At 47.9% G+C, this 25,232-nt stretch overlaps 1 protein-coding gene across 4 annotated transcripts in view; it reads right to left on the reverse strand.

Moving 5' to 3' along the window:
• Window positions 1-24,702, reverse strand: part of BANP (BTG3 associated nuclear protein) — a 359,699-nt gene extending 334,997 nt beyond the window's left edge. For 2 of the 4 annotated variants that reach the window (XM_077288816.1, XM_077288818.1), the window contains exon 1: window positions 24,544-24,702. Coding sequence is in view for 1 of the 4 variants with exons in the window: in XM_077288819.1 (XP_077144934.1) it covers window positions 24,289-24,398 (110 nt within the window). In the remaining 3 variants the exon portion in view is untranslated. Of the gene's footprint in view, window positions 1-24,288 lie in introns of all 4 variants that reach the window. The other 2 variants (XM_077288817.1, XM_077288819.1) reach the window with 2 other exon arrangements.
• Between the last annotated feature and the right edge of the window lie 530 nt (window positions 24,703-25,232).

Genomic DNA, 25,232 nt, shown 5'->3' on the forward strand with positions numbered 1-25,232 from the left:
AAAAGAGCGCGCTGTTCGTTATTTCATTGGTGATCGGTGGGCGCGGCCATCTTCCTTTGGCCGCGCGTGCGCAGAAGCGGCGCTCTGCTGGCCGCGGCTTCAGGAAAATGGCCGCGGGATGCCGCGCGTGCGCAGATGGATATCGCGGCGGCCATTTTCCTGAAGCCGCGGCCAGCAGAGCGCTGCTTCTGCGCACGCGCGGCCAAAGGAAGATGGCCGCGCCCACCGATCACCAATGAAATAACGAACAGCGCGCTCTTTTAAATCCCCTGGCAGAGGATTCGGGACCTTGGGCATGCGCACACCACTACGCCACCAACGGAAAACTACGCAAAATCTGGGGGAAGACAACACACCCTTTTGACCAGACCAGCCTGATTGACAGGCGAAAACGGAGACTTTGCAAAACTATTTCGGCAACTTAGGTGGGTAATAAACGCATAACAAACACACTAATGTAACGCCCACCTCTGCCCCTATTTAACGCTATTTTTATCCCATCTTCCAAAAACGTGGTGACAGGTTCCCTTTAAAGAGCATTTTTCATATAAATGTAATTCTGTGGAGACAGGCGAGTGAGGTGAATGCGCTCAGTTCCAAGGGGTAACTGGAAAGGCGAGATCTGCTTTTCTGGAGATACAGCTATCGGATGAACCTCAGGGACGGATTACTGGAGAAATGCATCCGCTCTGTAATTAGCATCAAAGCTAGCAAGTGCGGCTCTAAAGACATTTATTTCGCTGACATGGATAGGTTTCACTCCCCACCCAGGTAATGTGCACTGACGTTACAGACCCCCAGAACCTCCTGATGTAACATCGGCAGCTGCAGCTCAGGAAGAACACATACTGCCTGAAGGAAGAGACAGAGAATTGTGGTGTTTAGAGACAACGCCATCCAGAACCATTATTTAACCATTTCATGGTCGGACTGTAAACTATTGAAAGATTGATGACCTATCATCAGAATCCTATCATTAGGGGTCCTACGCCAGACCCCACCATCCATCAGCTCTGTATAATGTGTGTCATGATCCAGGCCAGGGTTTGTTTCTTGTTATTTGCTCCCCAGTCTGGTCATAAGGGGGTTAACCTTCTCTGCCTCGTTTTGGGTTCCGTGTGGCCATTTCTGTCTGCTGTGACCTGCAGACCAATGTCAGTGATAGTTCATGCTCCCAGGCTACAGCAGCTGACCCCTTGATACCGTGTATTGTCCTCTGCCCGTGTACTCTGCTCCTGTGACTTTCTTTCCTGCCACCTCGCTTTGTCTTAGTGTTCCCTCCCTGTTCTTAGACCTCTTGGTAGGTGACCCGGCTTGTCTTCTGACCTGTTTTACTGTCTCTAGTCTCGGTTATATCTGTTCCCGTCTGGCTCTGATTTCTGGCTTGTATTTGATGTGTATTGCTGTCACCTCTGGTACTTCGCCTTGACGGTTTCTGACTCGGCTCGTCTGACCACTCTTTTGTCATTTGGTGACACTTGTGCTGCTGCTCAGTGGTGTTACGCTGTGTGAGCAACCTCTTTTCCCTCAACAGCATCCCCTAGTGGAGGTTGCACTATACTGCACTGCAGCAGAATTACAATGTGTACCTGTGTCCTTCTGGGCACCAGTGCCACCAGGCATGATAAGTGGGAGAGCTGGATGTTAGACCCCTAGCAAACTATTATCAATATCTCAGTCCTCGGAAACACCCTGGCATGTGCAAGAAGTAATATTATGCTCTTCATGGCTTTTTAGGGTTACATATAAACTATTGTGAGATTTGTAAATCTTTTTCTTAAAGGGAACTAGCTGTGATGAAAATGGTCTCTGATCTACAGGCAGGATGTTTTGGGACAGGAGGAGCTGATCAGATTGAGCTACAGGTTTGTGGGAAAAATTTATGTAAAACTTGCACTTTATTCAATGAAATCCATGATGTTTGCATGGATGAGTCCAGTGGGCGGTCCTAGCCAATGACTGACAGTCCTCTCTGTATGACAGTGATTGACAGCATTCTCTGCAGGACCGCGCACTGGACTCCTATACATACACAGTAGGGCTTTCAATGACAATGATTACAAGTTATACTAAATTTCATGATTTATTTTTCATAATGTTTACATTGCACACTAAATAACCTGGTGAAATATTCAGATTATTACAGTTTTGTGGATACGTATTACGAGTTGGTTATTTGCTTTTATAAAATGCTGACATAAGTATCATGTATGGAACTCTCTTCTAATGGGTTAATAATTTAGGACAGAAAATATGTTTTATAAGAGTAAAACCAGACAGCAGACTGAATGAAGCTTTATCACAGCAGCATTTTCCTGTACTTCCACAATACTAGGAGCTCTGTATAGATGTTTTCCTCTGATGATTCCCTGAAGGACAGAACTTTACAGCAGCAGATAAATCATTATTTTATTTGCCGATAACTTGCTGCTGGAATTCCCGTCCAAACTTCAGGACGCCAAATCCACATCCAACTCATACTGCATCCATCTAGCGCACTCACACAGTAATATACTATGTCATCTGAGGGCCAGAGGGAAAACATTCAGAGATGGAAAGGTTCCCCTACCTCCTCCTCTGGTATCAGTTTTCATTATGATGTAAAAAAAAAAAAAAAAAAAAAAAAAAAGGAGAATAAAGCACGGACCTCAGGTGTGGCCATGTAAACAATTTTTGATACTGCATGTGGTAAGACAAAGAAGCAAAAGTGCGCTGTGCATCAGTAAATGTATGAAAGGGTAACACAAAAATATACAGATCGCGCATAATAGATAAACAGGCATTGTCTAGTGTTGTTAAAAGGGTAAAACTGAAAACCGAGCAACTTTGCAATCTACTTATTAAAAATTATCTCCATTCTCAGTGAACAGAAGGATATTTTATTCTATAGTGTACAGCTCGTTGACTAGGTTACCGACTACCCCTGTAGTCTATTAGAGGTGGCCGGTTTCCTAGGCACATAGCAAGCACTTTGCAGCTGCCCAACGCCACTCTGAAGATGGCAGGATTGCTGGATCAGGCAGCTTCAGTTCTCCTACACTCCCTCAGTGCTCCTGCACTCCCCTCAAGTTCTCCCTCGGTGCTCCTGCACTCCCCTCAAGTTCTCCTGCGCTCCCTCAGTGCTCCTGCGCTCCCTCAAGTTCTCCTGCGCTCCCTCAAGTTCTCCTGCGCTCCCTCAAGTTCTCCTGCGCTCCCTCAAGTTCTCCTGCGCTCCCTCAAGTTCTCCTGCACTCTCTCGGTGCTCCTGCACTCTCCTCAAGGTCTCCTGCGCTCCCTCAAGTTCTCCTGCACTCCCTCAAGTTCTCCTGCACTCCCTCAAGTTCTCCTGCACTCCCTCAAGTTCTCCTGCACTCCCTCAAGTTCTCCTGCACTCTCTCGGTGCTCCTGCACTCCCCTCAAGGTCTCCTGCGCTCCCTCAAGATCTCCTGCGCTCTCTCGGTGCTCCTGCACTCCCCTCAAGGTCTCCTGCGCTCCCTCAAGTTCTCCTGCACTCTCCTCAAGGTCTCCTGCGCTCCCTCAAGTTCTCCTGCACTCCCTCAAGTTCTCCTGCACTCCCTCAAGTTCTCCTGCACTCCCTCAAGTTCTCCTGCACTCCCTCAAGTTCTCCTGCACTCCCTCAAGTTCTCCTGCACTCTCTCGGTGCTCCTGCACTCCCCTCAAGGTCTCCTGCGCTCCCTCAAGATCTCCTGCGCTCTCTCGGTGCTCCTGCACTCCCCTCAAGGTCTCCTGCGCTCCCTCAAGTTCTCCTGCACTCCCTCAAGGTCTCCTGCGCTCCCTCAAGTTCTCCTGCACTCCCTCAAGATCTCCTGCGCTCTCTCGGTGCTCCTGCACTCCCCTCAAGGTCTCCTGCGCTCCCTCAAGTTCTCCTGCACTCCCTCAAGTTCTCCTGCACTCCCTCAAGTTCTCCTGCACTCCCTCAAGTTCTCCTGCACTCCCTCAAGTTCTCCTGCACTCCCTCAAGTTCTCCTGCACTCCCTCAAGTTCTCCTGCGCTCTCGGTGCTCCTGCATTCCCCTCAAGGTATCCTGCGCTCCCTCAAGTTCTCCTGCACTCCCTCAAGTTCTCCTGCGCTCTCTCGGTGCTTCTGTGCTCCCCTCAAGTGCTCCTGCGCTCCCTCAAGTTCTCCTCTCCCTCGGTGCTACGAAACTCCCCTCAAGTTCTCCTTCGTTCCCTCAAGTTCTCCTGCTCTCCCTCAGTGCTCCTGCACTCCCCTCAAGTGTTCCTGCGCTCCTCCAGTGCTCCTGCGCTCATTCTGTGCTGCAGAGGCAAAGATACCAAAGTGCACAGTAGGAGCAAGTGAAGCTACAATTCCAAAGCCACTGGTCCAAATTGTCAAACATCAGAGGTGCATGCCCCCCACCCCTCCCCAACCAAGCAGGAAGCCAAAAGGCAGAAAAGCGGTGTGCTCCTGAAAAAAAAGGGTATGCAACAACCACTTGAAGACTAAGTTAAACTATTGCGAATAGGTACATAATTCACTATAATCAAAATTACCATGTGTGCAAAATGGACAAGACTAGTGCATTGTGCTTTTTTTTTTTTTCTTAGGTTCATGAGGAAAAAAATTGCTACTGCGAACTTGTAAATGTACTTACACTGGTCTGTGTTAAATGTGTGCAAACCTGTGCGCATGCATAATGCTCCTTAGTACAAAAGTCATTATCATAGTTCACGATATTAATTCATTCTTTGGATACCAAAAAAACAGTAATTATTTTTATGAGCAGAAACTAAGCACCCATTCACATGAAATAGAAAATTCCCTATAGCCGAAAGTGTTGCCTGTTCCCCTGAGCTTTGTGTGTAAGCAGACTGGGTAGCGTATCAGACAAGTGAAAATCTCCTGACCTCTGTGGTCCCAGGACCAGATAATCAATGCTGACATACTCTAATGAAAAACTGAGGTTTAAGTTTGCCCAGAGTCTGTTTAGCCTTAAAAGAGATCCAATTCATTTTTCTATGTTTTTTTTTAGGAACATGTAAGAGTTATTCCAGGAGATGAAGGAGGGCAAAATGAAAAAAACTGCCCAGAAATTGTTAGTTTTGGTCCCAAATGATATCTGGCGGTGAAGAACTGCTTCCTATGGAGATTGCTGGGGGATTACAAAGTCTACATGAAACAGCTTTAATTAAATTCTTCAGGTCGGTTTCTATGCTACAGACACCCTATAATTTGGAGATACATCACCTGGATATATTTTAATTAAGCAGAGCTATATAGGAAATTATTTTTTTCCATAGAATCTTTTATCTAAAAAAAAAAAGACACTGATCAGAATCATATGCTTGCAAGATGCCCGATTATGTGTCATTATCTGCCAAAATTCAGGTTAAAATATGAAAACCCGATTATGGTGTGAAGAAAGAAGGGTTTCACACAAAGCTGTCAATAAATGTTGCAGGCAGATGTTTGCAGGAAGTCATCAAGTACCCAACAGTGCGTGCTTCCTGGGGCTTTTCATCACTTTCGATGCATTTTATGGTTTTTTTTCCATACACTACTCTTTAGAACAGCTAAAACATATATAAAGAAGAAGTTTGTGGAAAACAAATGTCTACATATGAATATATTCCATTTAAATGGTATTTACATTCCAATATGGAAACAAAAAAGACACCACAAATGCTTCTGAGAGGGAAGCTTAATAATATGTTCATGATAGACATTTGTGGTGGAATAAGCAGAAGTCCCTCAGATCTGCAGCTTGCACTGATGGTCAGCACATAGGTTCGTGCTTATTGAAATACACTATTGCGCATCCCATAAATAGAAAACTAATCTCGAGCACATCTGTTGACTGATCAGTGTCTCCCAAGTTTGCATTTACAACTTATGGATGGACAAACACATTCCTTCACCTTTCTGTAACATTCCCAAAGGAATAACCCGTCCACAAACAAGATCATGACGAGCAAGCCCGGAAGACCGTTCAAAACTTTATGAGACACCCCAAGAGAGCTCGGAAATTAGAGATGATTTTGGAAAGAGCAATCTGGCCCAGTTTATGGAGTTACACGGATATCAGGGATTGGGAGGACAGACAGTACTTCAAGCGCTTGGGACTGATGGCGGATGGATCTGAACCCTATCAAGGGTGTTGATTATCAACAGCTGGACACCGAGAGGCAGGGTGGATTGATTTAAATCACGCCGATTTAAATCATGATTTAAATCACGCCGATTTAAATCATGATTTAAATCACGATTTAAATCAAAAGATTTTTTTCTATTTAAATCGGATCGATTTAAATCATGATTTTAATCATGATTTAAATCACTGATTTAAATCAAAAGGTTTTTTTTAATATAAATCACGATTAAAATGAGAAGTGAGAGCAGTGCGCATGTGCGCCCATAGTTACACGGACGAAACTAGGGGCAACGATCTAACGCCAGGGTGAGGGGGGGACCCCAAAGTAAGTAAAAATCTTTTTTGTTTTACTATATGGCAATAGGTAGGTGTTTAAAAGCAGCATGTCTTAATTGTATAAACTATTAATAGCCTCCACATTTTGTTCATACTGCCCCTTTAATTCCACACTTCTAGCTTGGTTTCACTTTTGGTTTAGTTTCTTTTTCCATTCAGTTGACATGCCCAAACTTGTTGGATAGTCAGCATCCTACAGAAACCTCTGGAAGAGCATGGCATTGTGAATGTTACACATATACAGCCTTTATTCTACTGAGTTAAACAACTCAGCTTTATCTCATGATGGAAGAACCTTTGGATGGTAAAATATTTTCCTCAAAAAGCAGTTTATTTAAAAAAAATCCGATTTAAATAAAAAAAATCCGATTTAAATCAAAAAAATCCGATTTTTTTAAAAAAACATTAATTTTTATCCACCCTGCCGAGAGGGAAGATTTCTGAGACATAAACCATAACTTGTAGTTTAGATATATTCCAGATACTTTGTGCAGTGATAAAAAAAATGCAATGGGGTCAAAGACTAAAAGTAACGTCAAAGTTAAAACAAGAACTTGTTTTTAATAAATAAAAATGGTCTTCCTTTAAAAAAATCAGCCTAAGGCCTCAATCACACATCCGTGTTGCGTTCATTTTTTCACGGAAAGAACATATGTACCATGTACCATATGTACCTCTTGGATATCCTCATAGCTTGCCAACCGCACATTTAGCGTTTCCTACTCCCAAACTACCTCTTCATCTCGCCCCCTCTCTGTTGGTGTCCCTCAAGGCTCTGTCCTAGGACCCTTACTCTTCTCAATATATACACTCGGCCTGGGACAACTCATAAGGTCCTATGGCTTCCAGTACCATCTATATGCCGATGACACTCAGATCTACCTCTCTGGCCCAGATGTCACCTCTCTGATCTCCAGAATCCCAGAGTGTCTATCAGCCATATCCTCCTCCTTCTCCTCTCGCTTCCTCAAGCTCAATGTGGACAAATCTGAACTAATTATCTTTCCTCCATCTCGCATATCTTCCCTACCTGATCTATCTATCAAAATAAATGAAATCACACTTTCCCCTGTCCCCAAAATCCGCTGCCTCGGAGTAACCCTTGACTCTGCCCTGTCCTTCAAACCGCACATCCAAGCTCTCGCCACCTCCTGTCGCCTCAAGCTCAAAAATATTTCCAGAATCCGTCCTTTCCTCAACCCACACTCTACCAAAATGCTCGTGCATGCCCTAATCATCTCCCGCCTCGACTACTGCAACATACTCCTCTGTGGCCTACCTTCTAACACTCTCGCACCCCTCCAGTCCATCCTTAACACTGCTGCCCGACTAATTAATCTCTCTCCTCGCTACACTCCTGCTTCCCCTCTTTGCAAATCCCTTCACTGGCTCCCAATTTCTCAGCGTATCCAGTTTAAATTACTAACACTGACCTACAAAGCCATCCATAATCTTTCTCCTCTGTATATTTCCACACTAATCTCTCAATATCTTCCCTCACGTAATCTCCGGTCCTCCCAAGACCTCCTTCTCTCCTCCACACTTATTCGCTCCTCACCCAATCGCATCCAAGACTTCTCCCGAATATCACCCATCCTCTGGAATTCAGTGCCCCAACACATCCGGTTATCCATTACTTTTGGATCCTTCAAAAGAAACCTGAAAACCCATCTCTTCAAAGAAGCTTACAGCCTGCAAAGACCACACGGCCACCTCAACACCATTGGAGCTACTGCAACCCTCAACCTATTGTCTCCTTCCCCAAAATCCTGTAGAATGTAAGCCCGCAAGGGCAGGATCCTCTTCCCTCTGTACCAGTTTGTCGTTGTTAGTTTTGTTTACTGTAAGTGATATTTGTATTTTGATGTAACCCCTTCTCATGTACAGCACCATGGAATTAATGGTGCTATATAAATAAATAATAATAATAATACCATTAAAATCTAGGGTGCTATTCACATGTCCATGGATGAAAAATTACTATACAAAGTGTATGGGTAGGTGAAAAATACATACCACACACAAGAGAGCGGTGGCTGTTACCGTGCCCCTCGACCTGACTGACAGCAGAGCAGCATTGGTACCCCCTAATGTGTATTTGTATGAGCATCTTATTCACCGAAATTAAAAGTTAAAATCCGCAACTTTACTGTAACCAAATCTGCTCACATTTTCATATAGGGAATTTCGCGTGAATATTTTGAAGATTTCATCTACATTTTCTGGGGATTCGCAGTAAAGAATTCCACCATGTTTTAATCTGGCCTACAACTACAACTCCCAGCATCCTTCTACATCCAATGGTCCGGGCATATTAGGAGCTACTGCAAGACGCACAACTTTGCAGTGCAATTCCTCAAAGCAGGTGCACAGCAGGAATGATCGGGAGCAATGAGTGGTCCGTTCCACATATGGTACCTGTGTCGAATTACACCGGCTGTTTCCATTGATTACTGTGGTGTTATCGTATATTCTGGGCGGCGAGGACTAATAATACCATCTATGCATTCTTTAGTAATTGTTTTCACTCTGAATATTAAGCTACCAGAGACTGACTGCCAAGTGCAACACCGCACGTGTCACCGTCCGTCCAAATAAAACAGACTTCCCAGGGATCTCTGCATTTTAATTTCAGATTGGACACAGATGATCATATGCTGCATTATAAGACCAGGGTGGAAATATGGAGCTTTGGAGCATATAATGAAGGTCGGTCTTGTTTTTTTAAGCATTTTGTGTAGTCAAATTTAAGATTAGCGCAAGATAATATTTAAGAAATAAAGGATTGGATTTTCAGACTTCCAAGATGTACATCCTTTCGTTATTCTGAGATCATATCACCGAGAGATGTCTTCCAGGAAAATATTCCAGCTGAAATCCCAGCAACTCAAGAGAAACTGACGTCTAATCAGACACAGATCTCACCCTGAGCCCTCGGCAGCAATAAGTCAAACATTTCGCACCTCCAGACTGACAATACTGTGAATAGGACGCTGCAGGTGTTCTGTGTCTTATGAGATTCCGGGCTAAGATCTCTCCAAATCATCAAAACAGAGACAGAATAAATAGGTTTTATATTACCCTGACCAGAGCGAGTGCAAAGCCTCCGGTCTATGTCATCTCAGTGACACTCCACCACATACATCTATGTTACAGCACAGGCTGCAGATGTGCTGGCTGCAAACTATTTACTGCTAAAATGTATCACAAGCACAGATGACAGCTCAGGGATTGCGCATCAATTACATTTACTCTCTTTGCTATATTTCCACTAAAATGACGGACAGTATTATTAGTCAGGAGATTGGATTGCCCTTCGCATCCATCATGCGTGAATTCCATTTCTCTATTGTTAGAACGGAACAGAGACAATCGCCTAACGCAGATGTGAACATAGTCTAATGGTTAGCCCTTTTATTCATACCCACTCCAGTAGTGGGCTTAAAAAGAAAGCAAAAAAATAAAATAAAAACCACGGTGTATTCTGCACTAATATTACATCGAAGGTATAGTTGAAGCCTGTGCTGCTGAAAGTTAATACTGGGGCAAGAATGCACTCATATCAGACTTTTCTAAAACTGAGCATTAAGCTGGCCAGACATCGGAGATAGCCGTCAACAGGACATTCATTTGGCAGACAGATATCTCTCCTGACGCTCAGCCGAGCGCTCATGTGTTTTTAATGAGAAGAGAGGAAAAAGACACTGCCAAACTCCTCTGGCAGTGGCTTATCTTCCCTGAAGACAAAATGATTGGCCGCTGAAATTCTGACTGCCTGATCCTTATGACCCCCAATATCATCTGTTGGGGGAGTCAGGAGAGCTCTATGCACACCAGAAGGGGGGCAGATTCAGATTACTTTTATCTGGGGTGTATATGGGTCTTTAGACTGGGCATACACTGACCACAATGATGTTAGTTCTCAGCCATTTAAGCTCAGGGCTCCCCATGATTTAAGCTGTATGATACCAAGATCACGAGGTCTCTGCAGCCTCACATCCAATGACTGGCGAGGTCTCTGCAGCCTCACATCCAATGACTGGCGAGGTCTCTGCAGCCTCACATCCAATGACTGGCGAGGTCTCTGCAGCCTCACATCCAATGACTGGCGAGGTCTCTGCAGCCTTACATCCAATGACTGGCGAGGTCTCTGCAGCCTCACATCCAATGACTGGCGAGGTCTCTGCAGCCTCACATCCAATGACTGGCGAGGTCTCTGCAGCCTCACATCCAATGACTGGCGAGGTCTCTGCAGCCACACATCCAATGACTGGCGAGGTCTCTGCAGCCTCACATCCAATGATTGGCAACGCTCTCACCACTGTCGCTGGCCAGATTTTTAGTCTCACGTCACACACAACGTCCGTCTTAAGAGACCACAATGCAAGTCACTACAGCACATGACCTGGGTGTGAACTGGTTATTGTTCTTAGCACTAACATACAACCCCTGGCAAAAATGATGGAATCACCGGCCTTGGAGGATGTTCATTCAGTTGTTTAATTTTGTAGAAAAAAAGCAGATCGCAGACATGGCACAAAACTAAAGTAATTTCAAATGGCAACTTTCTGGCTTTAAGAAACACTAAATGAAATCAAGAACAAACAATGTGGTAGTCAGTAATGGTTACTTTTTTTAACCAAACATAGGGGAAAAATTATGGAATCACCCTGTAAATTTTCATACCCAAAAATAACACCTGCATCAAATTAGATCTGCTCGTTAGTCTGCATCTAAAAAGGAGTGATCACACCTTGGAGAGCTGCTGCACCAAGTGGACTGACATGAATCATGGCTCCAACACAAGAAATCTCAATTGAAACAAAGGAGAGGATTATCAAACTCTTACAAGAGGGTAAATAATCACGCAATGTTGCAAAAGATGTTGGTTGTTCACAGTCAGCTGTGTCTAAAATCTGGACCAAATACAAACAACATGGGAAGGTTGTTAAAGGCAAACATACTGGTAGACCAAGTAAGACATCAAAGAGTCAAGACCAGAAACTTAAAGCAACATGTCTCCAAAACAGGAAATGCACAACAAAACAAATGAGGAACGAATGGGTGGAAACCGCCTAAAGGAAATGGGATTTGCATACAGAAAAGCTAAACAAAAGCCATCATTAACACCTAAACAGAAAAAAACAAGGTTACAATGGGCTAAGGAAAAGCAATCATGGACTGTGGATGACTGGAAGAAAGTCACATTCAGTGATGAATCACAAATCTGCGTTGGGCAAGGTGATGATGCTGGAACGTTTGTTTGGTGCCGTCCCAATGAGATTTATAAAGATGACTGCCTGAAGAGAACATGCAAATTTCCACAGTCATTGATGATATGGGGCTGCATGTCAGGTAAAGGCACTGGGGAGATGGCTGTCATTACATCTACTATATAATTGTCTAAAGTTCACTTCCGTCTTTCGGTCTGTCCTTCTGTCACGGATATTCATTGGTCGCGGCCTCTGCCTGTCATGGAATCCAAGTCGCTGATTGGTCTCCCCAGCTGTCTGTCATGGCTGCCGCAACCAATCAGCGACGTCCACAGTCCGATTAGTCCCTCCCTACTCCCCTGCAGTCAGTGCCCGGCGCCCGCTCCATACTCCCCGCAGTCACGGCTCACACAGGGTTAATGCCAGCGGTAACGGACTGCGTTATGCCGCGGGTAACTCACTCCGTTACCGCCGCTATTAACCCTGTGTGACCAAGTTTTTACTATTGATGCTGCCTATGCAGAGTCAATAGTAAAAACATCTAATGTTAAAAATAATTTAAAAAAAAAAAAAAAATCATTATATACTCACCTTTCCCGCTCCTCGCGACGCTCCGGTGACCGCTCCATGCAAGCGGCAGGTTCCGGTGCTAAGGATGGTATGCGACAAGGACCTTCCATGACGTCACGGTCATGTGACCGCGACGTCATCACAGGGCCTGCGCGAGAAGGACCTGCCATGACGTCACGGTCATGTGACCGCGACATCATCACACCCTGGGACCAGAAGCTGCCGCCTGCACCGCACACAGGCGACAGAACTACAAGGGTACCCTCGAAAGGTGAGTATATGTTTATTTTTTAACCTGTGACATACATAGCTGGGCAATATACTATGTGACTGGCCAATATAACTACGTGGCTGGGCAATATACTACGTGGCTCTGTGCTATATACTACGTCGCTGTGCAATATACTACGTGGCTCTGTGCTATATACTACGTCGCTGTGCAATATACTACGTGGCTCTGTGCTGTATACTACGTCACTGGGCAATATACTACGTGGGCTGGGCAATATACTATGTGGACTGGGCAATATACTACGTGGACATGCATATTCTAGAATACCCGATACGTTAGAATCGGGCCACCATCTAGTCTTCAATAAATGCACAAGTGTATGTTGATATTTTGGACACTTTTCTTATCCCATCAATTGAAAGGATGTTTGGGGATGAAATCATTTTTCAAGATGATAATGCATCCTGCCATAGAGCAAAAACTGTGAAAACATTCCTTGAAAATAAACACATAAGGTCAATGTCATGGCCTGCAAATAGTCAGCATCTCAATCCAATTGAAAAATCTTTGGTGGAAGTTGGAGAAAATGGTCCAAGACAAGGCTCCAACCTGCAAAGCTGATCTGGCAACAGCAACCAGAGAAAGTTGGAGCCAGATTGATGAAGAGTCCTGTGTGACACTCATTAAGTCCAGGCCTCAGAGACTGCAAGCTGTTAGAAAAGCCAGAGGTGGTGCAACAAAATACTAGTGATGTTTTGGAGTGTATTTTTTTTTTGTTTGTTTTTCATGATTCCATAATTTTTTCCTCAGAGTCTAGTGAGTCCATAATTTTTCCCCTATGCTTGGTTAAAAAAAGTAACCATTACTGACTACCAAATTGTTTGTTCTTGATTTCATTTAGTGTTTCTTAAAGCCAGAAAGTTGCCATTTGAAATGACTTTAGTTTTGTGCCATGTCTGTGATCTGCTTGTTTTCTACAAAATTAAACAACTGAATGAACATCCTCCAAAAGCCGGTGATTCCATAATTTTTGCCAGGGGTTGTAGTAGTAGAAAAATAACATTATTTTTGGTTGGAAGTCTTGTACGAGACCTAATGTCACATGACAAATATTGCTTCGTATAACAGGAGCCTCGGGTCGTAAATCATCAAGCTATTTTGTGAGAGTTCCAGTTTAAAACTTCATGAAAGGTCGCACAAAATTGACTTTTTGCCATTTTTACACCAGTCTCTGACAGCTCTACCCAGGCTTTTAACCCCTTCATGACTGAGCCTATTTTGGCCTTAATGACCTTGCCGTTTTTTGCAATTCTGACCAGTGTCCCTTTATGAGGTAATAACTCAGGAACGCTTCAACGGATCCTAGCGATTCTGAGATTGTTTTTTCGTGACATATTGGGCTTCATGTTAGTGGTAAATTTAGGTCGATAATTTCTGAGTTTATTTGTGAAAAAAAAACGGAAATTTGGCAAAAATTTTGAAAATTTCGCAATTTTCACATTTTGAATTTTTATTCTGTTAAACCAGAGAGTTATGTGACACAAAATAGTTAATAAATAACGTTTCCCACATGTCTACTTTACATCAGCACAATTTTGGAAACAAATTTTTTTTTTGCTAGGAAGTTATAAGGGTTAAAATTTGACCAGTGATTTCTCATTTTTACAACAAAATTTACAAAACCATTTTTTTTAGGGACCACCTCACATTTGAAGTCATTTTGAGGGTTCTATATGGCTGAAAATACCCAAAAGTCACACCATTCTAAAAACTGCACCCCTCAAGGTACTCAAAACCACATTCAAGAAGTTTATTAACCCTTCAGATGTTTCACAGCAGCAGAAGCAACATGGAAGGAAAAAATGAACATTTAACTTTTTAGTCACAAAAATGATCTTTTAGCAACAATTTTTTTATTTTCCCAAGGGTAAAAGGAGAAACTGGACGACGGACGTTGTTGTCCAATTTGTCCTGAGTACGCTGATACCTCATATGTGGGGGTAAACCACTGTTTGGGCGCACGGCAGGGCTCGGAAGGGAAGGAGCGCCATTTGACTTTTTGAATGAAAAATTGGCTCCAATCTTTAGCGGACACCATGTCGCGTTTGGAGAGCCCCCGTGTGCCTAAACATTGGAGCTCCCCCACAAGTGACGCCATTTTGGAAACTAGACCCCCCAAGGAACTTATCTAGAAGCATAGTGAGCACTTTAAACCCCCAGGTGCTTCACAAATTGATCCGCAAAAATGAAAAAGTACTTTTTTTTCCCAAAAAAATTATTTTAGCCTCAATTTTTTCATTTTCACATGGGCAACAGGATAAAATGGATCCTAAATTTTGTTGGGCAATTTCTCCTGAGTACACCGATACCTCACATGTGGGGGTAAACCACTGTTTGGGCACATGGTAAGGCTCGGAAGGGAAGGAGCGCCATTTGACTTTTTGAATGAAAAATTATCTCCATCGTTAGCGGACACCATGTCGCTTTTGGAATGCCCCTGTGTGCCTAAACATTGGAGCTCCTCCACAAGTGACCCCATTTTGGAAACTAGACCCCCCAAGGAACTTATCTAGAAGCATAGTGAGCACTTTAAACCCCCAGGTGCTTCACAAATTGATCCGCAAAAATGAAAAAGTACTTTTTTTTCACACAAAATTTCTTTTAGCCTCAATTCTTTCATGTTCACATGGGCAACAAGATAAAATGGATCCTAAAATTTGTTGGGCAATTTCTCCTGAGTACGCCGATACCTCATATGTGGGGGTAAACCACTGTTTGGGTGCACGGCAAGGCTCGGAAGGGGAGGCGTGCCATTTGACTTTTTGAATGGAAAATTAGCTCCAATCGTTAGCGGACACCATGTCGCGTTTGGAGAGCCCCTGTGTGCCTAAACATTGGAGATCCCCTACAAGTGACCCCATTTTGGAAACTAGACCCCCCAAGGAACTTATCTAGATGCATAGTGAGCACTTATAACCCCCAGGTGCTTCACAGAAGTTTATAACGCAGAGCCGTGAAAATAAAAAATAATTTTTCTTTCCTCAAAAATGATTTTTAGCCCAGAATTTTTTATTTTCCCAAGGGTAATAGGAGAAATTGGACCCCAAATGTTGTTGTCCAGTTTGTCCTGAGTACGATGATACCCCATATGTGGGGGTAAACCACTGTTTGGGCGCACGGCAGGGCTCGGAAGGGAAGGCACGCCATTTGGCTTTTTGAATGGAAAATTAGCTCCAATCATTAGCGGACACCATGTCGCGTTTGGAGAGCCCCTGTGTGCCTAAACATTGGAGCTCCCGCACATGTGACCCCATTTTGGAAACTAGACCTCCCAAGGAACTAACCTAGATGTGTGGTGAGCACTTTGAACCCCCAAGTGCTTCACAGAAGTTTATAACGCAGAGCCATGAAAATAAAAAATAATTTTTCTTTTCTCAAAAATGATTTTTTAGCCCACAATTTTTTATTTTCCCAAGGGTAACAGGAGAAATTGGATCCCAAAAGTTGTTGTCCAGTTTCTCCTGAGTACGCTGATACCCCATATGTGGGGGTAAACCACTGTTTTGGCACACGTCGGGGTTCGGAAGGGAAGTAGTGACGTTTTGAAATGCAGACTTTGATGGAATGCTCTGCAGGCGTCAGGTTGCTTTTGCAGAGCCCCTGATGTGCCTAAACAGTAGGAACTCCCCACAATTGACTCCATTTTGGAAACTAGACCCCCAAGGGAACTTATCTAGATGTGTGGTGAGCACTTTGAACCCCCAAGTGCTTCACAGAAGTTTATAACGCAGAGCCGTGAAAATAATAAATGTGTTTCCTTTCCTCAAAAATATTTTTTTAGCCCAGAATTTTTTATTTTTGCAAGAGTAACAGGAGAAATTGGACCCAAAAGTTGTTGTCCAGTTTCTCCTGAGTACGCTGATACCCCATATATGGGGGTAAACCACTGTTTGGGCACATGCCGGGGCTCGGAAGGGAAGTAGTGACGTTTTGGAATGCAGACTTTGATGGAATGGTCTGCGGGCATCATGTTACGTTTGCAGAGCCCCTGATATGCCTAAACAGTAGAAACCCCCCACAAGTGACCCCATTTTGGAAACTAGACCCCCCAAGGAACTTATCTAGATGTGTGGTGAGCACGTTCAACCCCCAAGTGCTTCACAGAAGTTTACAACGCAGAGCCGTGAAAATAACAAATCATTTTTCTTTCCTCAAAAAAAGATGTTTTAGCAAGCAATTTTTTATTTCCACAAGGGTAACAGGAGAAATTGGGCCCCAATATTTGTTGCCCAGTTTGTTGTGAGTGTGCTGGTACCCCATATGTGGGGGTAAACCACTGTTTGGGCACATGTCAGGGCTCGGAAGGGAAGTAGTGACATTTGAAATGCAGACTTTGATGGAATGGTCTGCGGGCATCACGTTGCATTTGCAGAGCCCCTGATGTGCCTAAACAGTAGAAACACCCCACAAGTGACCCCATTTTGGAAACTAGACCCCCGAAGGAACTTATCTAGATGTGTGGTGAGCACGTTCAACTTCCAAGTGCTTCACAGAAGTTTACAACGCAGAGCCGTGAAAATAAAAAATCATTTTTCTTTCCTCAAAAAAGATGTTTTAGCAAGCAATTTTTTATTTTCACAAGGGTAACAGGAGAAATTGGGCCCTAATATTTGTTGCCCAGTTTGTTGTGAGTGTGCTGGTACCCCATATGTGGGGGTAAACCACTGTTTGGGCACACGTCAGGGCTCGGAAGGGAAGTAGTGACATTTGAAATGCAGACTTTGATGGAATGGTCTGCGGGAGTCACATTGCATTTGCAGAGCCCCTGATGTGCCTAAACAGTAGAAACACCCCATAAGTGACCCCATTTTGGAAACTAGACCCCCCCAAGGAACTTATCTAGATGTGTGATGAGCACGTTCAACCCCCAAGTGCTTCACAGAAGTTTACAACGCAGAGCCGTGAAAATAAAAAATCATTTTTCTTTCCTCAAAAAAGATGTTTTAGCAAGCAATTTTTTATTTTCACAAGGGTAACAGGAGAAATTGGGCCCCAATATTTGTTGCCCAGTTTGTTGTGAGTGTGCTGGTACCCCATATGTGGGGGTAAACCACTGTTTGGGCACACGTCAGGGCTCGGAAGGGAAGTAGTGACATTTGAAATGCAGACTTTGATGGAATGGTCTGCGGGCATCATGTTGCATTTGCAGAGCCCCTGATGCGCCTAAACAGTAGAAACACCCCACAAGTGACCCCATTATGGAAACTAGACCCCCGAAGGAACTTATCTAGATGTGTGGTGAGCACTTTCAACCCCCAAGTGCTTCACAGAAGTTTATAACGCAGAGCCGTGAAAATAAAAAATAATTGTTCTTTCCTCAAAAATTATGTTTTAGCAAGTAATTTTTTATTTTTGCAAGGGTAACAGGAGAAATTGGACCCCAACAGTTGTTGCCCAGTTTGTCCTGAGTACGCTGGTACCCCAAATGTGGGGGTAAACCACTGTTTGGGCGCACGTCGGGGCTTGGAAGGGAGGGAGCACCATTTGACTTTTTGAACGCAAGATTGGCTGGAATCAATGGTGGCGCCATGTTGCGTTTAGAGACCCCTGATGTGCCTAAACAGTGGAAACCCCTCAATTCTAACTTCAACACTAACCCCAACACACCCCTAATCCTAATCCCAACTGTAGCCATAACCCTAATCACAACCCTAACCCCAACACACCCCTAACCACAACCCTAACCGCAACACACCCGTAACCCTAATTCCAACCCTAATCCCAACCCTAACCCTAATCCCAACCCTAACCACAACTGTAACCCCAACGCACCCCTAACCCTATCCGTAACCCTAACCACAAGCCTAATCTTAACCCTATTTCCAACCCTAGCCCTAATTTCAACCCTAACTCGAATTCCAACCCTAACCCTAAGGCTATGTACCCACGTTGCGGATTCGTGTGAGATTTTTCCGCACGATTTTTGAAAAATCTGCAGGTAAAAGGCACTGCGTTTTACCTGCGGATTTACAGCAGATTTCCAGTGTTTTTTTGTGCGGATTTCACCTGCGGATTCCTATTGAGGAACAGGTGTAAAACGCTGCGGAATCCGCACAAAGAATTGACATGCTGCGGAAAATACAACGCAGCGTTTCTGCACAGAATTTTCCGCACCATGGGCACAGCGGATTTGGTTTTCCATAGGTGTACATGGTACTGTAAACCTGATGGAAAACTGCTACGAATTCGCAGCGGCCAATCCGCTGCGGATCCGCGGCCAATCCGCTGCGGATCCGCGGCCAATCCGCTGCGGATCCGCAGCCAAATCCGCACTGTGTGCACATGCCATAACCCTAACCCTACCCCTACCCCTAGTTCTAACCCTAACCCTAGTGGAAAAAGAAAAAAAAATATTTTCTTTATTTTATTATTGTCCCTACCTATGGGGGTGATAAAGGGGGGGGTTTATTTATTATTTTTTTTATTTTGATCGCTGTGATAGAACCTACCACAGCGATCAAAATGTACATTGTAATGAATCTGCCGGCCGGCAGATTCGGCGGGCGCACTGAGCATGCGCCCGCCATTTTGGAAGATGGCGGCGCCCATGGAGGAGGCGGACGGGCACCGGGAGCCTCGGTAAGTATAAGGGGGGGGGGGAGATCGGTGCACGGGGGGGTGACATAGGAGCACGGGGGGAGCGGACAGGAGGACGGGGGAGCGGAGCACCGGACGGAGGGGACTACGGGACAGATCGGTGGCTTGGGGGGGCGATCGGTGGGGTGGGGGGGGTCACTTCAGTATTTCCAGCCATGGCCGATGATATTGCAGCATCGGCCATGGCTGGATTGTAATATTTCACCAGTTTTTTAGGTGAAATATTACAAATCGCTCTGATTGGCAGTTTCACTTTCAACAGCCAATCAGAGCGATCGTAGCCACGGGGGGTAGCCATAGGCGTCATGGGTCGGATTGGCACGGGTTTTCATGACGCCTACGTGGCGTCATGGGTCGGGAAGGGGTTAAAAGTGGGTGGAGCTTAGCCAGGATGGAGCTTGGCTAAGAATACCCAAGAAATCCATCCTATCAGGACAGCGGCCACTGACCGGCCTCATTGTCGCCTCTTGCTCACACCTTAATGAATTTTGCTTGGCATAAAAACACCGTCTTGATAAATCAGGTCTTTACAGTAGAAAAAAATAACAAATAAACAAGAAAGGTGGCACCCAACTTCCACTGCTGCACGACCACGATGATAATGTACAGAGGTAACAGGCTGATGGAATAGCTTCAGATAACAGCTTACCGGACTAGCTGGATGAGTGACCTGGATACCACTGGTTCCTATGGGTGACTGCGCCAGCTATCACTGGTTACTATGGGTGACTGCGCCAGCTATCACTGGTTACTATGGGTGACTGCGCCAGCTATCACTGGTTCCTATGGGTGACTGCGCCAGCTATCACTGGTTCCTATGGGTGACTGCGCCAGCTATCACTGGTTCCTATGGGTGACTGCGCCAGCTATCACTGGTTCCTATGGGTGACTGCGCCAGCTATCACTGGTTCCCATGGGTGACTGCGCCAGCTATCAATGGTTCCCATGGGTGACTGCGCCAGCTATCACTGGTTCCTATGGGTGACTGCGCCAGCTATCACTGGTTCCTATGGGTGACTGCGCCAGCTATCACTGGTTCCTATGGGTGACTGCGCCAGCTATCACTGGTTCCTATGGGTGACTGCGCCACCTATCACTGGTTCCCATGGGTGATTGCGCCAGCTATCAATGGTTCCCATGGGTGACTGCGCCAGCTATCACTGGTTCCTATGGGTGACTGTGCCAGCTATCACTGGTTCCTATGGGTGACTGTGCCAGCTATCACTGGTTCCTATGGGTGACTGTGCCAGCTATCACTGGTTCCTATGGGTGACTGTGCCAGCTATCACTGGTTCCTATGGGTGACTACTGCGCCAGCTAAAAATGGTTCCTATGGGTGACTACTGCGCCAGCTATCACTGGTTCCTATGGGTGACTGCGCCAGCTATCACTGGTTCCTATGGGTGACTGTGCCAGCTATCACTAGTTACTAAGGGCGACCGTGCCAACCGTGATTGGTTGCTAGGGGTGACCCCGCCAGCTGTGACTGGTTGCCATGGGTGACCCCGCCAGCTGTGACTGGTGGCCATGGGTGACCCCGCCAGCTGTGACTGGTGGCCATGGGTGACCCCGCCAGCTGTGACTGGTGGCCATGGATGACCCCGCCAGCTGTGACTGGTGGCCATGGGTGACCCTGCCAGCTGTGACTGGTTGCCATGGGTGACCCCGCCAGCTGTGACTGGTTGCCATGGGTGACCCCGCCAGCTGTGACTGGTTGCCATGGGTGACCCCGCCAGCTGTGACTGGTTGTCATGGGTGACCCCGCCAGCTGTGACTGGTTGCTATGGGTGACCCCGCCAGCTGTGACTGGTTGCCATGGGTGACCCCGCCAGCTTACAGCTTACCGGACTAGCTGGATGAGTGACCCGGATACCACTGGTTTCTATGGGTGACTGTGCCAGCTATCACTGGTTACTATGGGTGACTGTGCCAGCTATCACTGGTTACTATGGGTGACTACGCCAGCTATCACTAGTTCCTATGGGTGACTGCGCCAGCTATCACTGGTTCCTATGGGTGACTGCGCCAGCTATCACTGGTTGCCATGGGTGACCCCGCCAGCTGTGACTGGTTGCCATGGGTGACCCCGCCAGCTGTGACTGGTTGCCATGGGTGACCCCGCCAGCTGTGACTGGTTGCCATGGGTGACCCCGCCAGCTGTGACTGGTTGCCATGGGTGACCCCGCCAGCTGTGCCTGGTTGCCATGGGTGACCCCGCCAGCTGTGCTTGGTTGCCATGGGTGACCCCGCCAGCTGTGCTTGGTTGCCATGGGTGACCCCGCCAGCTGTGACTGGTGGCCATGGGTGACCCCGCCAGCTGTGACTGGTTGCCATGGGTGACCCCGCCAGCTGTGACTGGTGGCCATGGGTGACCCCGCCAGCTGTGACTGGTGGCCATGGATGACCCCGCCAGCTGTGACTGGTGGCCATGGGTGACCCTGCCAGCTGTGACTGGTTGCCATGGGTGACCCCGCCAGCTGTGACTGGTTGCCATGGGTGACCCCGCCAGCTGTGACTGGTTGCCATGGGTGACCCCGCCAGCTGTGACTGGTTGCCATGGGTGACCCCGCCAGCTGTGACTGGTTGTCATGGGTGACCCCGCCAGCTGTGACTGGTTGCTATGGGTGACCCCGCCAGCTGTGACTGGTTGCCATGGGTGACCCCGCCAGCTTACAGGACTAGCTGGATGAGTGACCCGGATACCACTGGTTTCTATGGGTGACTGTGCCAGCTATCACTGGTTACTATGGGTGACTGTGCCAGCTATCACTGGTTACTATGGGTGACTGCGCCAGCTATCACTGGTTCCTATGGGTGACTGCGCCAGCTATCACTGGTTACTATGGGTGACTGCGCCAGCTATCACTGGTTCCCATGGGTGATTGCGCCAGCTATCAATGGTTCCCATGGGTGACTGTGTCAGCTATCACTGGTTCCCATGGGTGACTGCGCCAGCTATCACTGGCTCCTATGGGTGACTGCGCCAGCTATCAATGGTTACTATGGGTGACTGCGCCAGCTATCACTGGTTACTATGGGTGACTGCGCCAGCTATTACTGGTTCCTATGGGTGACTGCGCCAGCTATCACTGGTTCCTATGGGTGACTGCGCCAGCTATCACTGGTTCCTATGGGTGACTGCGCCAGCTATCACTGGTTCCTATGGGTGACTGCGCCAGCTATCACTGGTTCCTATGGGTGACTGCGCCAGCTATCACTGGTTCCTATGGGTGACTGTGCCAGCTATCACTAGTTACTAAGGGCGACCGTGCCAACCGTGATTGGTTGCTAGGGGTGACCCCGCCAGCTGTGACTGGTTGCCATGGGTGACCCCGCCAGCTGTGACTGGTGGCCATGGGTGACCCCGCCAGCTGTGACTGGTGGCCATGGGTGACCCCGCCAGCTGTGACTGGTGGCCATGGATGACCCCGCCAGCTGTGACTGGTGGCCATGGGTGACCCTGCCAGCTGTGACTGGTTGCCATGGGTGACCCCGCCAGCTGTGACTGGTTGCCATGGGTGACCCCGCCAGCTGTGACTGGTTGCCATGGGTGACCCCGCCAGCTGTGACTGGTTGCCATGGGTGACCCCGCCAGCTGTGACTGGTTGTCATGGGTGACCCCACCAGCTGTGACTGGTTGCTATGGGTGACCCCGCCAGCTGTGACTGGTTGCCATGGGTGACCCCGCCAGCTTACAGCTTACCGGACTAGCTGGATGAGTGACCCGGATACCACTGGTTTCTATGGGTGACTGTGCCAGCTATCACTGGTTACTATGGGTGACTGTGCCAGCTATCACTGGTTACTATGGGTGACTACGCCAGCTATCACTAGTTCCTATGGGTGACTGCGCCAGCTATCACTGGTTCCTATGGGTGACTGCGCCAGCTATCACTGGTTCCTATGGGTGACTGCGCCAGCTATCACTGGTTCCCATGGGTGACTGCGCCAGCTATCACTGGCTCCTATGGGTGACTGCGCCAGCTATCAATGGTTACTATGGGTGACTGCGCCAGCTATCACTGGTTACTATGGGTGACTGCGCCAGCTATCACTGGTTCCTATGGGTGACTGCACCAGCTATCACTGGTTCCTATGGGTGACTGCGCCAGCTATCACTGGTTCCTATGGGTGACTGCGCCAGCTATCACTGGTTCCTATGGGTGACTGCCCCAGCTATCACTGGTTCCTATGGGTGACTGCGCCAGCTATCACTGGTTCCTATGGGTGACTGTGCCAGCTATCACTAGTTACTAAGGGCGACCGTGCCAACCGTGATTGGTTGCTAGGGGTGACCCCGCCAGCTGTGACTGGTGGCCATGGGTGACCCCGCCAGCTGTGACTGGTGGCCATGGGTGACCCCGCCAGCTGTGACTGGTGGCCATGGGTGACCCCGCCAGCTGTGACTGGTGGCCATGGGTGACCCCGCCAGCTGTGACTGGTGGCCATGGGTGACACCGCCAGCCGTGACTGGTTGCCATGGGTGACCCCGCCAGCCGTGACTGGTTGCCATGGGTGACCCCGCCAGCTGTGACTGGTTGCCATGGGTGACCCCGCCAGCTGTGACTGGTTGCCATGGGTGACCCCGCCAGCTGTGACTGGTTGCCATGGGTGACCCCGCCAGCTGTGACTGGTTGCCATGGGTGACCCCGCCAGCTGTGACTGGTTGCCATGGGTGACCCCGCCAGCTGTGACTGGTTGCCATGGGTGACCCCGCCAGCTGTGACTGGTTGCCATGGGTGACCCCGCCAGCTGTGACTGGTTGCCATGGGTGACCCCGCCAGCTGTGACTGGTTGCCATGGGTGACCCCGTCAGCTGTGACTGGTTGCCATGGGTGACCCCGTCAGCTGTGACTGGTTGCCATGGGTGACGCCGCCAGCTGTGACTGGTTGCCATGGGTGACGCCGCCAGCTGTGACTGGTTGCCATGGGTGACGCCGCCAGCTGTGACTGGTTGCCATGGGTGACCCCGCCAGCTGTGACTGGTTGCCATGGGTGACCCCGCCAGCTGTGACTGGTTGCCATGGGTGACCCCGTCAGCTGTGACTGGTTGCCATGGGTGACCCCGTCAGCTGTGACTGGTTGCCATGGGTGACCCCGCCAGCTGTGACTGGTTGCCATGGGTGACCCCGCCAGCTGTGACTGGTTGCCATGGGTGACCGCTCCCCGCGGGTTCCTCCGTCACACACCTGTGGCGTTTCCCGCCCACACACGGACGTCTTCCCCGCTCTCCTGTACATGGCGGCGGCCTCTGTCCTCGGAGGGGCTGTGAGGGCTGAGCACTAGGCCTCGGCCACATTTCCCCTCACAACCTGCTCCTCCCGCCTCAGGCCTGCTTTCCCGCCCTCCGGGAGCGGCGGGCGGACTCTGGGTAGCCGAGGAGGGCGGCAGGGAAGCCTCGGGAGCCCCATGAGCCGGCAGCTCTGCCGCTGATCCCCAGTTACCGTTTGGGGGCGAGTTCTCGTGGTGTTTTGTAGGCGATAATGGCGTCCTTCCTCGCGAGAGAATCCAGCACCTCCTCTGCTCCGCGCTGTAGTTGATACCGCACTGCGCATGCGTGGCCTACGGTGGAGAACGCATGCGTGATGGGACACTGGGCGACTTACACCACCTGCTGGTCATAGTGTGGAAGTGACAGCAAAGGAGGCGGTACAGAAGAAGACAGTGGAAGGAGAGATGGAGACAGTGAGGGGACTCAGGGGAGAGACATTGCAGGAGGAGAGGGAGACAGCGAGGGGAGAGACAGTGCAGGAGACGGAGACAGTGAGGAGAGAGACAGTGCAGGAGGAGAGGGAGACAGCGAGGAGAGAGACAGTGCAGGAGACGGAGACAGTGAGGAGAGAGACAGTGCAGGAGACGGAGACAGTGAGGAGAGAGATAGTGCAGGAGGAGAGGGAGACAGCGAGGGGAGAGACAGTGCAGGAGACGGAGACAGTGAGGAGAGAGACAGTGCAGGAGGAGAGGGAGACAGCGAGGGGAGAGACAGTGCAGGAGACGGAGACAGTGAGGGGAGAGACAGTGCAGGAGATGGAGACAGTGAGGAGGGAGACAGTGCAGGAGGAGAGGGAGACAGTGAGGAGAGAGACAGTGCAGGAGACGGAGACAGTGAGGGGAGAGACAGTGCAGGAGATGG

The sequence above is a fragment of the Ranitomeya variabilis genome, chromosome 2, assembly GCF_051348905.1.
Source record: "Ranitomeya variabilis isolate aRanVar5 chromosome 2, aRanVar5.hap1, whole genome shotgun sequence".
Lineage (NCBI taxonomy): Eukaryota > Metazoa > Chordata > Amphibia > Anura > Dendrobatidae > Ranitomeya > Ranitomeya variabilis.